At 41.4% G+C, this 15,922-nt stretch overlaps 1 protein-coding gene across 2 annotated transcripts in view; it reads right to left on the bottom strand.

Moving 5' to 3' along the window:
* The window catches only part of SND1 (staphylococcal nuclease and tudor domain containing 1), a 437,816-nt gene that overhangs the window by 396,596 nt on the left and 25,298 nt on the right, over positions 1–15,922 (bottom strand). For both annotated transcript variants that reach the window (XM_075273874.1, XM_075273875.1), the window contains exons 5-9: positions 14,131–14,291; positions 8,028–8,119; positions 5,580–5,738; positions 5,376–5,482; positions 3,619–3,709 (exon numbers count right to left, since the gene is read on the bottom strand). In XM_075273874.1, the coding sequence (XP_075129975.1) occupies positions 3,619–3,709; positions 5,376–5,482; positions 5,580–5,738; positions 8,028–8,119; positions 14,131–14,291 (610 nt within the window). The remainder of the gene's footprint in view (positions 1–3,618; positions 3,710–5,375; positions 5,483–5,579; positions 5,739–8,027; positions 8,120–14,130; positions 14,292–15,922) is intronic.

Below are 15,922 nucleotides of genomic sequence, written 5' to 3'. Positions count from 1 at the left end.
TACGGTATTCGAAATACTCGTACTCGATCGAACACTACTAGCTGTTCGAAGTTTAAGGTTCGATGCAGAACCAGCGTTGATTGGCAGAATGCTATACATTCTGCCAATCAACGCTGGTTCTTCTCTTACCTTTCCGAAGTCTTCCCCGCGCTGCGTCCCCGCGTCTTCTTCCGGGTGGAATTCACTCTGCCTAGGCATCTGGCCTAGGCAGAGCCGACTGCGCATGCGCGGTCGGTTCTGCCTAGGCCCCCATGCCTAGGCAGAGTGAATTCCAGCCGGACGATGCCGCAGGGGCGCTGCGCCGGGAGAAGACTTCAAGGGGAATCCAGCCCGACCGTCACTCGTGGACGTGGTAAGTATAATTGTATCGAATTTTGCCTACCCCTGAAACGAGCATTTCCCCCTCATAGACTATAATGGGGTTCGAAATCCGTCCGAACAGCCGAACAGTGTGCGGCTGTTCGAATCGGATTTCGAGCCTCGGACATTTTAGTGTTCGCTCATCTCTAACTATTATATTTCAATACACATAGATGCCGTCGCTTTTGCGGCCGTGTGTCTGGGCCAAATTGAAGAGCTGCAACTTATGACTAGGCTTATACTCGAATCAATACGTTTCCCCAGTTTTCTGCGGTAAAATTAGGAGCCTTGGCTTATATTCGGGTCGGCTTATACTCAAGTATATACAGTAATTTACTGTTGACTCCTTTATTACTTGGTAAGTAAGAATCTAGATACGTTAGATGAGCAGGAAGTGTTCCTGAATCTCTTATATGTTTGTAACTTGGACTTTTCTCAGCTATTTTTCTACTCTTATACAGCTAGCTGTGGAAAAATTGTGAGGGGACTACTCCTTATTGTAGACCTCCACAGCCTCAACGTAAAATGCGCTTCAGCCACAATGGAGATATAAACAGCAGAAAAACTTATATGGAACTATGTATGAAAGCTTATACAGCCATAGACCAAACTACCCAGCTAAATCCTGCATATACTTAGAACTTTTCATGACAACTCAGGTACCCTTTAATTCCTGGACACCACAAAGTCTAAGAACACAACAAATTATAAGTACAAGACACATTGATAAATATGGCACATGTTTAGTCTGCCCTAACTTTACACTACCTAATGGATAGCTTACTTTGCACCTCAGTTTAGAAGAAATTTCCATGAAGTCACACCTCCTTTCGAAAGGTAAAGAAGGTTTTGAAGAGATAAATGTGGTATATCGCATATATGCCAGTATTGGGGCAAACTCAACTAACATTCTGGTTCAGTTTATTAAATATCTCTCAATGTTCATTTTTGACCAAGACTGTTATAAAATAGGCACCTCACATCCTAAATACTCTTCTAAAAATGTTTCATCTATTTAAGGGTAAGCAAAAGGAGTTTTCTGGGACTAAAATATTGATGACGCCACATTCATTGCACTTAAATGCTCTGGATGCTGGATGGCAGACCCCCACAAAGCAGATATTGATGACCTATCACAGAATCTTTTTTTTTTTTTTTCTTATGTAGATTGTGAGCCCTATATAGGGATCACATTGTACAGTTTTTTCTCTATCAGTATGTCTTTGGAGTAAAGGAGGAAATCCATGCAAACACGGGGAGAACATACAAACTCCTTGCAGATGTTGTTCCTGACAAGATTTGAACCCAGGACTCCAGCGCTGCAAGGCTGCAGGGCTAACCACTGAGCCACCGTGTTACCCCTCTGCTGTACAAAATCTTGTCTACATTCAGACACAGTGAGCAGGTTGTATATTGTTGGAAAGGAGTTTGCAAAGAAAATCAGCAAGACATGAGCTAATATACTGCAGCAAGTATCTGGGTCAAGGTGATCCAGGCTTGAAATATGAAAGCATGACACAGAACAAAATGATGCTTAGGTTTTCAAAGAGTAGTCTCTTCATTTTTATCTGAATTTAAACAGGAAGCCTCCCATTGTATAATAAAGAATCCATGATGAAGCAGAGTGCTTTACACATCATAGGAAAGGTTCTAGAGCAAGGGAATGGTCATGAGAAGCCTCCATTAACACATCTGTCAATTTTCACTGCAGTGATCCCATATCGAGCATAGACACATGAAACTAACTAAAAGCCTTAACACAAAGTACAAAAGAAACTGAAAGTGAACAGGAAAGGGCATCTGCTCCCTTTCCAGGTCATGAGGAACATTATTTTTACAGTCACTATCCTCAGCACTGATGAAGAGCACAAAGCTCATCAAACACAAGCTACGACTGTGCAGATTGCTGGTGCTTGCTCCACAAAACTAGTTCTATTGGGACTATTGCTAAACCCTGTGTTAGCAGCCAATTACCTTAACCACACTGCTGCAAAGTGAAGCAAAAACTGCCTTTAAAAATCCTAGCGATGACTAATGTTCTACCTGCAGTGTACAGTAAGCGTTTCTAAGTAATCCCTAACCCCCATTTACCATCCCACTTTGTTTACTTTCCAAGAAAGCTAGATGGACACTTCCTGTGAATTTCAATTGAAAATTAAACTTTATTAGAAATGAACATGCACTTTTATGGCACAGAGCAAGCTGAAAATACCTAAGTGTTGGTGGACAGTGCCATCTACTGGAGCCACATTCAGGTTGATCATTTCTTGTTCTGTGACAACGCTACACACAGACCAGGCAGCTTAGCTAACATCTAGTGCTGCTTCAGTGTGACTTTGTGGTAATGTCACTCTTGGGCATCTACTCTAAAGTCTTTCTAATATTGTAAAAACACAAGAAAAAACACCAAAACTACTAGAATGCTTTCCACAGCAAGAAGCTTGAATCCATTAGTTAACACTTACACCACTACTTACTAAAACAGAGTTATCTACATATGGATTGTTGGAGAGACTGACAACTTATGGTCTTTCTCCAGTAGGAGGCTCCACCGGAGAACAGGTTCATGCTGATAACATCAAAGTTAAGTTTCCATGCAAAAATATAGGCAACAGGAATTCATATGTAAACACATATGGTTTAGGCTTCACTTTCATTAGGTATTCTAATTCATTTATTAGAGAAAGGTTTCTGAACTTTTGTGCTGCATGCTGTAACTGCTTTTTGGCTGTGACACGTGACCACCTTTTCAAGGACCCCGATAATTTGGGGTCCTCAATAATTAGTACAGATCTACTTGTCAGTTAGTAGTTTGTGTAGCAAATATTGCCAAATTTTGTTACATACTATAGTTTGGTAAGATGTATGTTCTCTATTTATTTTATAAACTTGAAAACCAAAAGAAAATCATTTGTCTAAGGCTGGATTAACACTACCGCCGCTGTCCGCCCCAGGGTTTCTGTCGTAAACAATGGGGAAACTGGACAGGGGACGGTTTGCCGGCGGTCAGCTTTAAAAAGCTTGGGGTTTTTAAAGGTGACCACCGGTGTCCGTATTCGGTCTCTCCACCTGGACACTGTTTTTTGGGTTTTTTTTGTTTTTTTTGCACGGGCACAAAGTCAGACATGCAGGACTTTTCTCTCTGCCTATTTTATGTGGAATAGGGTATGGAGTCTCGTACTGAGACTCAAACGCTAATGTGAACCTTGCATTACTCATGCTAGACTTCATATTTAGTTACAACATAGTTTCAGTTACCTTTGCCACAAATTGCTTGTCCTTCTGATCCAAATTGGCAGTGGGGGCTACATAGTCTCTCCAGATCCTTACTTTTCTTTCTTTAGCATAACTATAAAAAACCAAATAGAATTTTCTGTAATCATGGGCAAGTAACATTGTCAGTTTAATTTCTACAGTTTCAAAAAATGTATCCTATACTGCTATAGCTGTTATAAGGCACAAAGTACGCCAAATTGGAATGTTTCAGTGCATTTTAATTCAGGTTCTATTGTTCTATTACATACATGATAATAATAGATCTATAGTTATATTACATGACACTTTGCCCCAACAATTAGCTCTCCTATAACTTCACTAAAAGTCAGTCCCATCTCGTAAATAATTGGAGTAGAATATCTTTTTGTATTATATTTAACTAGATTGATATTCCTGATGAACACTCCAATTGATAAAGAATTGCGCTGAGTTTCTATATCTTCCATTACGATACTATTAATTAGTCATTTTGTTGTGTGGGTTGGTCTATGTGCCACTGTATTTCTAAGGGGGATTTTATTGATTGTTTATTAAAGATTTAGAGAGATTTAATACTGAATTTTCTCCCCTAGATAGTGCAGAATGAGATGATGATAACAGCCTCTGCACAAGAAATCCTCAATGCTGCTCATACATTGCATTCCCCAGACTTGTATATAGTACTTTGCTTCCCAGTATGAGACTCTCACAAGTCTGGAGAATGCAGTATCAAGATAAAGCAGAAAATAAAAGGAATAAAGGATTTACTGTGCAGAGGCTATTTGCACCGGACAGAGAAGTTGACAACGTGGGCAACAGCTGTACATCAGGGACACAGTAGACTACTTTTAGTGTATGAAGAGGAGAGCTGAATTATAAGTGTTGAGCACCAAGTATAAGATCTATTGGCACTATGTAATGCACCAAAGCATGGTTACACATTCAAGAACATGCCCTAAGTTTGCAGGCCGCTGGATGTGTGAAGAAATGGATGACACACATATGTAAACCATTTAAAAAAAATTATTTTTTTATATATATATATAAAGGACCCATAGATTTTCATTGATATGATGCATCGGGGGGGATAAAATGACATGATTCTATCATTTTTGCAGACCTACGAATGGGTATGTATGACCTCTGTGAAAAATGCCTGAATGGGCATTCCATGGGAATCAGTTCTTCCCCTTTTCTCATTGTTCTAACCAATCTTTCATGCCCTAACTGCTGCATATGGAAGACTCAAGATGTTAGGCTAAGGGACAAATACATAACAGGCTTACGCTGGGTTCACACCTGCGTTTGGGGTCTCCGTTCTATGGTTTCAGTCTTCTGCATGCCAGAAGACGGAAACCATAGACCGGGTCCGGCCGTGCGCTGTGGTGAGCGTTTTAGGCTCTCCGCCGCAAAACCGGATTTTTTTTTTATCCGGACACAGAGTACTGCATGTCCGACTCTGTGTCCGGATTATAAAACCTGGTTTCGCGGCGGAGAGCCTAAAACGCTCACCGCCGCGCACGGCCGGACATCTCTCTCACCCATTCAAATGAATGGGTGAGAGAGACTCCTGCAGGTTTCCGTATCCTGCCTGTGTTTTAGGCAGGAAACGGAAACCTAAGTACGGAGTGCCGGGCCGCAGATGTGAACGAGCCCTTAGTTAAACTCCAAGGTTTGTTTTCATTCAACAACCTGTAGGTTTTATTGAAACCAAATAAAGTGTCGATTTCAGCAGATATGATCAGACATAACAGACTTACCGCTCTGCTGCACGGAGCTTCTCAGAACCCTGAGTATAAACAGCCATAGACCAATCGACACAACGGGCAAAGCCTTCCTTCAGGAGCAGCTCTGTGATATTTCCATTCTGCAGATGGAGCAAAAAAAAAGGTTTATACCATAGTTAGGAACAAATACATCAAACAAAAATGCATGTTAATTTGCACAATATATAAAATGCATACTGGATGAAGAATGGTGCCCAAGACATTTTGGTTGTGGCTGCTCTCTAGAATGATTTGTACATCTCTCTGCAGTAGACGTGACTCTGTAAAAAACTTGGCTTCAGCAGCAAACGGCTCTGGGACTTCTTTACCTTCTGCATTTCTCTTAAAGGTTGGGCACTACAAAATAAAACAAACATACTTTAGACATTTTGCATATAGACATAACAGCTGAATAGATAGACCAAGTTCACTTTTATAGACTGACAATTTGATATTAATTTGAACTAAATTACCGTATATACTCGAGTATAAGTCAACCCGAATATAAGCCGACCCCCCTAATTTTACCACAAAAAACTGGGAAAACTTATTGACTCGAGTATAAGCCTAGGGGGGAAATGCAGCAGCTGCTGGAAAATTTAAAAAATTAAAATGGCCGAGTTCTTGGGTGCAGTAGATACTGGGGAAGGGGAGGGGGTGTTTTGGTTGTCTGTCTGCCCCTTCCCTGAGCTTGAGGACTGGGTTTTTTACCCCCAGTTGGAATTCAACCTGACTGAATATAGGGTATCTGCAGTGCTCCTATTAACCCCTTCACGACGGAATAGGAGCACTGCAGATACCCTATATTCAGTAGACCGGGCACTTTCAGACACAGGGATATCTAATGTGTATGTGTGTCACAGTCATTTTCTACTTTGAGGGCAGGTTCACACTAGCGCCCAATCTCCGTTATGCATAACGGTTTCGCCAGGGGCAGCAGAAGACGCTCACCAACAGACACTGAATGTCGGTTTCTGTCCTCTCCCGATAGAAAACGGAAACCTGCATAACTGAGATCAGGTGCTGGTGTGAACCCGCCTTTATATGAATTATAGGGAAAGGAGTGATTTAGAACATTTATTTAATTTTTTATTATATATATTTTTTTAAAACTTTTTTTTTTTTTTTTTTTTTAGCCCCCCTTGGGGGATTTGAACCTGCAGTCATTTGATTGCAAGTCCCATAGACGGCAATACAAGTGTATTGCCGTCTATGGGAGATTCTCTACATTACTATTACGGCTGATCATAGACCAGCCGCAATAGTAATATAGCGATGACAGGCCTGGGAGCATTCATTAGGCTCCCGGCTGTCGTCGGAACAGGTCAGCTACTGCGAGCTCGCTGCGCAGGAGCCGGCCTGCATCTTTAAAGGTATGGGGCAGGCCTAAGGGGGGGGAGGACATCTCCGGAGGGGGCAGGACATCTCCGGAGGGCACCTCCGCTGTAACGCTTACAGCGGAGATTCCAAAGCTTATGCCTACAGTCAGAGATCGCAGGCATAAGCTTCAGCATCTCTGTTGTAAGCATTACAGCGGAGGCGCCGGTTTCTATGGCGACCGCTCTGCAGAGCGGCGCCATTACATTTACAGACCCGGCATCCGGACCCGGCATCCAGACGGGGCGGGTGCTGGGGCCCAAAGCATCGCCGCGCTCCTGCTAGGAGAGCGGCGATGCTGTACATTAAGAGCTGTAGAAGTACTTACGGTACTTCTGCTAGCAGGCCAGGAAGCAGCCACACGCCGGGTGCGGGCCTGAGCTTACGTGGCCACGTCACCCGGCGTGTGATGGAGTGGTTGGGGGGGGGGGGGGGGGGGTCTGCTATCCTGGCCTGCTAGCAGAAAATTACCGTAATGACCCGAATATAAGCCGAGGAGCACTTTTTCAGCACAAAAACTGTGCTGAAAAACTCGGCTTATACTCGAGTATATACGGTACCTATTTTTCATAACTGATGCAGAGGGGTCTCCACAACCAATAGACCCCCTCCACTTAACGTCACAATGAAGGGCACTGCTGTACCTTTTCTTCACCGATAAAAATACACTAATGCTAGATTATTGTCACAACCATTTCTTTTCCAAAAACTGAAAAATTCTATACAGTCACATGCATTTTTAACTGGTAATACCTCCAACAAACCTTCAGGCACTGATAACTGTGCACACAAAGCTATTATAAAAATAATATCACTATACAAAATATCAGTGAATTCAATAGCCCACTTCCCTCACCTAGGAACTGTTGCAGATAAGATTAAAGCTGCTCATAATTGTCTCAGGTAACTATGAAAATAATAAGGCTGAGCCCATAAAGGATTGCTCTGCTCAAAATTTCCACTGAGCCACTTTCAAGAGTTTTTTTGGTACAGAATTACTGCAGGTACCCAGTTGTCCAGTACCATAAAATATAATACTTTTTTTTTTTTTGCAATATCTAGAGTCTTGGATTTGTGGAAGATTTTGTAGCTAAATTCACCTTTCACTGGTAGATGAAAATAGATTTAAAATGTTACAGATTTTAAAATTCAAACCATATTATAATTTTTGAAGTGAAAAATCTGCATCATGTACAGGAGATCAAGAAAATATCATTGACTTAAAGGTTTCGGTCAACTTTTTGTAAATCTCATCTCTGTGTTTCATACCTTAATTCCAGACAACATGACAGTGACCACGTAGTAATCTGGAAGGAGAAGGGCTCTCACAACACTTCCATCTCGAACATGCTCAATGATAGCTGCAAAAAAAAAAAAAAAAAAAAAAAAAGCATTGGTATTTCATATACAGTGTTTGCAAATCCAAACTGGGAGTGGAACCTATCCATTGAGGAGGTAAACATCTTTGCATTACAGTTTCTCTGTATAGGTTTCATACTGGAGTTTGGTTTAAAAATACTGATGCAATATATTATGTGTGAATAAGTCTTTATATGAATTACACTGAGTGACTGACCACAAAATACATGAACAAGTTGCTCTACTAAAGTGAGATCCATTTTATCTGGGACTTTACATTCTGAACAGAGCACATATAGAATGGTTTACAGTCAAAGAAAAATGGCAAAAAAAGAAAAAAAAAAAAGTTTACTTAAGTTGTCTGCTTTACTTAGTATCACCATAAAAATATGTTTGTCTTTCAAGTATACGGTTATGCTTACACTGGCATTATCAGGCTTCCGTTTCTCCTTTCTAGTTTTCTAGGAAAACAACCCAAGACCAGTAGAAAATAAACAAATGCAAACATATTTAACCCCTTAAGGACGGGGCCCCACGGGACGTAAACGCCACAATTTGCCCGCAGCGGAGATGGTGCGGGAAAAATCGCGGCGTTGTACAGTGCAGGCAAAGTGGCTGGGATTCATGCGAATCCCATCTCCACTTTGCAGAAAAGATCAAAGAGCGGACACGCTGCGATTTGCAAAGCCGTTGCGGCTTTGCAAATCGCAGCATGTCAATTATATGTACGGAAACGCCGGTGGCTTTCCCGTAGATATAATGTTAAGAGAAAATCCGCAGAGGAAAACTCTGTGAACTTTCTATTAAAAGCGTGGCGGAAAGAACCGCAATGCATTCATGTAGCGGTTCTCTCTGCAGCGCTTTAGCGCTGCGATTACGGCCCGTGAGGCCTTAGCCTAAAGGGAGTTTTGCCAGGTTTACAGATTGATGACCTAACCTTACAACGGGGACCCGCCAATCAACAGTATGAAGAGATCGCAGTATTTGGGTGAGCAATGAAGTGTCTTCACTGAAAAAAAGAGCACAGCACTGTAGACTGTACAGCAGCTGTCCTTAAAGAGGTATTCACATGTATATAATCATAATTATAGATAATTAAAAGTTAAACATTTTTGCAAATATAGTGGTGACAATCTGTTGTCTTGATCGGTTGCCAACGGATACAATCACTAATGCAGAAACTTCCTATGGTCTGGGACTTCTCAGAAACCCGATGCCTGGGGAGTGTAGACACCGGCACAGATGCCTGCAACATCCCTATGCTCCTGCCCTGCATGAAGCCAGCAGCGGAAGGAGCGATTCTGCTATTCCAGGAGGGGGGGGGGGGCGGAGGAGCGGAATAACAGCATCGCTCCTGCCGCTGCTGGCTTCATGCAGGGCCAGAGCACAGCGATGTTGCAGGCATCTGTGCTGGCGTCTACACTCCCCGGCATCCGCCTCTCTATTACAGCGGATGCCGGGTCTGTATTGGCGGTCCCTTCCCCCCAAGGGGTAAACTACCCCCCCACCCCCTCCAGGCTCGCTCCCGTGCACTTAGCCCCTCCTCCCTCCCCCCATCAGAGCAGCAGATACATCACTTGACTTATGACCAGATAAGTCAAGGGATGTGTCAAAAAAAAAAAAAAAAAAAAATGAATAAAGTAAGATAGTGGGCTAACAAAGCAGTTTTGCTGAAGCAATGTATTTAGGAAAAGTCTTACATTCACATTAACAAGCAGTATAGATAGGATTCTTGTGATGGGACAACCCCTTTAACTGTTAATTATCTACAAATTTAAAAATAATTATGTACATGGGAATACCCCTTTAATTTCACAACTCAGCCCCATTCACTTGAATGGGACTGAAAAGCATACAGAGTGCCCCCTCATCTTCTATTCAAAAGACAAGAGCTGGCAAGGCTTCTTCACTGTAAGGACTGTGAATCTGAGGAACAGACAAAACCTAATGTTGCAACAGCAGGCTGCTAGCATCAAGAGCATTACTGCAAATACCCAATGTATATAGGAATACATGAATATGAAGTTCTTGGCGATTATATTTTGTACTTTCGAGGGGTGTGGTTGACCTCTATTTTGATTTGTGCATGCCACCCATCTGTCCAAGGCTGATTTCAGTTAGAGTATAATATGGTTAACTACACTGCCCTATTCATTCAGTGGCCATAGGTCCAGAGAGAAAAGGCTGTTTGTGATATATGCAGGAGATAATATGTCTGACACTGGGTTCACACCAGCGTTCGGTCTCTGTTCCGTGGCTTCCATCTTCTGCATGCAGAAGACAGAAACCTGTCAGATCGGGTCCGGCCGTGAGCGGTGGTGAACGTTTTATGCTCTCTGCCGCGAAACAGTTTTTTTTGTTTTTTTTAAATCGGACACAGAGTACTACATGTCCGACTCTGTGTCCGGTTTAAAAAAAAAAACAGTTTCGCAGCGGAGAGCATAAAACGCTCACCGCCACTCACGGCTGGACTTCTTTCAAACCCATTCAAATGAATGGGTTTGAAAGAGTCTTGCAGGTTTCCGTCTCCTGCCTCTGTTTTGTGCAGGAAACGGAAACCTGTATGAACGGAGATCGGGAGCAGATGTGAACGAGCCCTGAAAAACACATCTGACCCTAATTCATGGGAGACCAAGGCCCTAAGAAAAGCGAGTCAATTTAATGTATGGACTCCTAACAGAGGTCACATTGATGGGGCAGGTGGGCTTACAATTACAGTTTAATCAAAATGTAAAACACCAAGAACCTCATAATCATGTATCCTTATATACAGTAGGTATTTGCAGTCATTTCTATTGGAGACATCTTAATGTATCTACTATTTCCACCTCCTTACAATCCAGTGTTTGGCTGAGAGTGTGTCTGAATATGATAGGATCTTCAACCCTCTACTCCATTGGGAGAAAGAGATTGTTACACCCTTCTCCCTTGTCCAAGCCCTGCCCCTTAAGCAGGAAATTAATCCATCTTCTTATAAAAGACTGACAGTCTGCAGGAATTTCTGCAGGTTCCTGAAACAAAAAGGGGATACTTTATTTCTAGAGTCAGGGTTCATATGACACATCTAGTGACCAGCAGCAACAGTTTGGGGATTTTACAAACACCTTGTCGAATTATAATTCTGCTCCAGAATATTGTACATTTCCACAGCCATAATTGGAATAATTAAGCCCCACCCCTGGGAACATCCTAATCTGGACGGACGGTTCCAGCTAAAATATTGTAGTATTTGGTATGCAAAGTCTCAGGTCTACAATATTTCTCAGTCTTCATCTGTGACCTTGCAGAGGCCTCTCAGAAAACTAATTGACCATACTTTAAAGCTCTATCCTAAAACTTTCATATTTTGCCTAGAACTAGAATGAAATGGGTTTGCATCTAAATAGCATTGGCTGAAAACATTGCATGTTTCTTCATTTTCTGCTTCCTGTTCTGAGTAAACCACTCCTTGTGTTGCCATGGTTACACGCTAATAATAAATTGTTTAGTCTGATCCTGCAGTCTTGGGCTGGTATGAGTGGGCAGATGACAAACTGTCACCAGGCTAGCAGGAATAGGAGGAAGAGGGAAGGTAGGAACAAGAATGCAATATCACACTGCCAGCAGATCTCTGATCATCCCCATTTCCATACATGTATTTAGGTAATTCCAGAGGAAAAGAAACTTCAGTCCAAGTTATCACCACCCTTTTATCTGACACTGAAATGGAGAGCATTCAGATTATGGGATAGAAGGTAGATGGGAAGTTATATAGGTACATATACAACCCTCAATTTATTTTGTATGCTGAAGTCACTCAGTCCAGTCATGTGGTTCTGCCATTTCATTAACACATTCAATAGTCAGTGTGAGAATGATTCAGGCCTTGTGCACATGAAGGAATGGTTGCTGAATGCCTTCTGTCTTGCATTCATTGGAGGAGTTCAGTTCCATTCCGATTTCACGGAGTAGGATAGGGCCTGCTCTATAGTGACTGGATTGGGACACTCTGTCATGTGCATGAGGCTTTACGGTTTACGTGAAGTGCATTTTTAGTTTCCAACTCCAAAAAAAAAAAGTCAGTGACTTACCTCCTATGAAAATAAATACACAACAAATCATGCATCTAAATAGCTATGCGATATTGATACCTGTATAATACATTTGAAAATCATTTCATTTTGAAGCTGTAGTCTGTACCTTTTTTTCTAACTCCACCTAAAACTGACATGTCATACAAGTCAAACATGAATATGATTCTCTTGAAAACTCCTTAAATTAACATTGCCCAAAAGAAAAGTATGCAGCTTTTCGGTTTGCCTGAAAGCAAAAATCATATATTAAAAACAAAGAAATGAAAGTTTAATAAGACCGGTGCATGTAAAGCTGGCTGAACACAAAGCTTGCTGAACAGAGGAATCAGACATCACTGGGAAAGCTATTCCGTGCACAATCATTAATACAAGTCATCTTTTCACTACAGGGAGAGCAACACTAAACCTCACCAAGGATTAAGTAAAGCTCATTTTATCTTAGCACTTCAAAACACTGAACACTGGCATTAATCTGGGTTACCTCCAAGAGAATCATCACAAGAGCCTTTAAAAGGCTTTTATATAAAAAGCCTTCCAACCAAAAATGCTAATTCTTAACAGGCCACAATGAACCGAAATGTTAACCTAGGAATCACTTCTTTCTAGCCAACTGAGAATCCCAAACATTACACACGTCTAAAATTAAACTCGCAAGATTCTTCCTCATTGATTTTATATTAGAACTGTCAAACACAGTCCTACAAGTTCTCTCAAGACCATTGCTTGGACACTGCACAAAAACTAACACCAAATGTTTACTGCATCAACCTACTGTGACAATAGAAGTCACAAAGTTAGTGCTGATCCGAACAGCACACTCCCATAGAAATGAATGGAAGGACCTGTGACGCTGACTTTGCCGGCGGCCGGCCGGCGTCACAGGTGCTTCCATTCATTTCTATGGGAGCGTGCTGTTCGGATCGGCTGATCCAAACAGGGTTCGCTCATCTCTAGTCCCTTATAGTTCATCGTGGGAATTTTTTATGATAAAGTCTCCATAATCAGATCTCTAGGACCACAAGGTAGACCTCTTCAGGGCATCACCCTCACCAAAGTAGAACATGCTAAAATAATACAGAGAAGTGGCTTTTAAAATTGTCTCTGGCTTATATCAGGCAATAGGAAAAGGATCTACAGGTTGACCTCTCAGATTCGATGCCTATATCATACGGTGCATGAGTCATCTATTTCCATTTGTCTCCAGGAACAGTACTGATGGCATTGGGTTCCTACCAGACTTCATGCCCTACTGCCCTCAGCCCCGGTAACATGTTAGTGGTATAATCCATTATATGTTCCACATTTTCAGTAGCGGTCTTGTCCTTCATTCATTTTGAAGAAAAGTGTACTAATTTCACCCTCTCCTTCTCTCAGGCTTTCTTCCTACTTCATCTGAGCAGTGTCCAATAAAGTCCTGCAGAGTGTTGATTGTGCGTTACCTAGTCAACACGGATAGGGCTTGCATACCAGCCTTGAGAAAAGGTACTAAAACCCCCTACCTTCTGGCAGTGGATTCACAGAGTTGAGGAAATCAGACACATCAAAGAGCTGACAGTACAATTACCTGATCCAAGTCCTTTCAAAGGACCTGGTTCTACTGGGCTTTAAAGTAGACTCTGACAAATATAAAGCAATAACGTTCAAGTGATCATGGTGATGGCCTAGATGTTGGAGGATCCGGGCTAGGACCTCTACTACTGTATGCCCCCCTTTTCCTATCTCCCTTCCCCTGCTTCTTTTTCCCATCCCCCTCCAATTCCTTTCTCTTTTTGCATTTCAAGCAGTTTAGTTTGAGGTCCCGACAGAGGAACACCTATTGTTAAGTTTGTGGAAAACTGTATGAAAAAAAAAAAAGAACTTTAAAGAAAAAAAAAAAAAAACCTTTAAGGATGGAATAGCTGGCTACAACTGTGAAAGTGTATATAAAGGAAACTGCTTACCATTTACAGGTTTCTGATGTGAGGAGTCCACAAAATGCCTAGGGTTTTCAATTGTGTATTTCATGTCTCGGATAGTATGTGAGCCAGTTCCCTCACTCCAAATTCCTTTCTTAGAAGATCTTGCTTGCTCTTCAATTTCTGCCAGCCTGCTTTGCTCAGGCCTGTGAAATAAGAGAAAAAATTAATCACAATCTGAAAATTTTGCGTTTCAGTTAGTATCTACAAAACTTTCCAGATGTTTTCTAGTAAGCAAAAAGCCAAATACCAACCCTACATAAAATGTAGAAACAGATAAAGCAGAGGAGTTCAGAAAGAAACAAGTCTTTGAGTTTGGTCCCCTGAGGTTTTGCAGCCAAAGGACCCTCTACATATTTAGTTAAAGCACAACTGATAAATTGAAGCCACAGGTGCTGCAGTGGGATAGAGCGCATTTGCTTCCAGGCCGATCTGCATGCCATGTGTGTTACAGGCATCATGAGGACCAGTTACACATTTTGCTTTACATTAAACAAACAAAATATGACCACAAGAATAAAATGATATAGCCAGCTATACTTTAATATCCCAACCACCTGGCTCTTGAGTCAAGTTCTACAATCAGCGGAATGAATCTGATCATCAAAAGGAGAAGATGAAATTATAAGAAGACATTTGGACTGCATTAGCCTGCTAACCTGAACTGTTACTCTAATTCCATCCACTCCTGGAGCAAAATGTCTGCTTATTAACCTTGGTAGTGCATCCCAATGACATTTGTAAACTAATAAAATGTATTCTGAACTTGCCCAAGGCAAAAATCATGCCACGCGCTAAATGGCAAAACCAAAGAAGGGTTAACGAGATCTCATTAACTAACTATTGTAAGCCTGTGAATTACATGCACTGTTCATTCCTCAGTAATGTTTAATATGCAACTCTTATCATCGAACAAAGCCATACAAATACCACTAACCAAGAGGGATCATATATGATCAATGATGGAGTTCCAGATACGCACAATAATGAGGAACAAGATGTCTAATAAAGCACTTCAGACACCCCTGTGAGACCAGGATAAATCTACATATCACTGAGGTATTGTTGTAGACTAGCTCAGCTGCAGAGATTAGGGCTTCACAAAATGAGTCTCCTTTTAGTTCACCACATGTACAAGATCAAAGTTATCCAAATCCGCCTGGTGCTTTGTGGGATATACTTCTACCATTAGAAAAAAAAAAAAAAATACATATTCAATAAAAAAGTGTACACCTTTTCATTACAGTTTGGAAATTATACTGCAACAGGAAAGACCTTTATCACACAAAAGTAATATAGTAATTAATGGATATCGAGCCATATTTACAGAGTTAATGTTGGCTTAAAGAGTCAAACCTTTAAGCAGAGTTTAAAAAAATATATATATATCTGCAGATCTAGAACGTGGAAATAGTGTTATCGGAAGACTTGGCCAGTAGATGTCACCATTTTCACTGCAAAATTTCACATTAGTTAGAATATGCTGCAGATTCAAGAATACGCAGTATTATCACAATCCTCTGCAAATTACTTCAGCACTATCTGAATCAGACCAGGTTCAATAATGAGGGAGATTCCGCCTAAAATCGATGGAGAGAAGTCCTGTAAGGTAGACTTCTTTCCACCAGTTTTATACTGAAACAGTTATACGGAAACCCAGTGGACCCCATTATAGTCCACAACACAGATGCAAGTAATGCTAGGTACTGCATCTGCAGTTATATAAAGTGAGTGTCCTAGGTCACAGTTCTCATTATCTATGAGGGTTACAGCAGTC

This window comes from Leptodactylus fuscus, chromosome 5 (assembly GCF_031893055.1).
Source record: "Leptodactylus fuscus isolate aLepFus1 chromosome 5, aLepFus1.hap2, whole genome shotgun sequence".
In the NCBI taxonomy this organism is placed as follows: Eukaryota; Metazoa; Chordata; class Amphibia; order Anura; family Leptodactylidae; genus Leptodactylus; species Leptodactylus fuscus.
The sequence above is the reverse complement of the archived record's forward strand: the minus strand, read 5'-3'. Positions and strand labels throughout refer to the sequence as shown.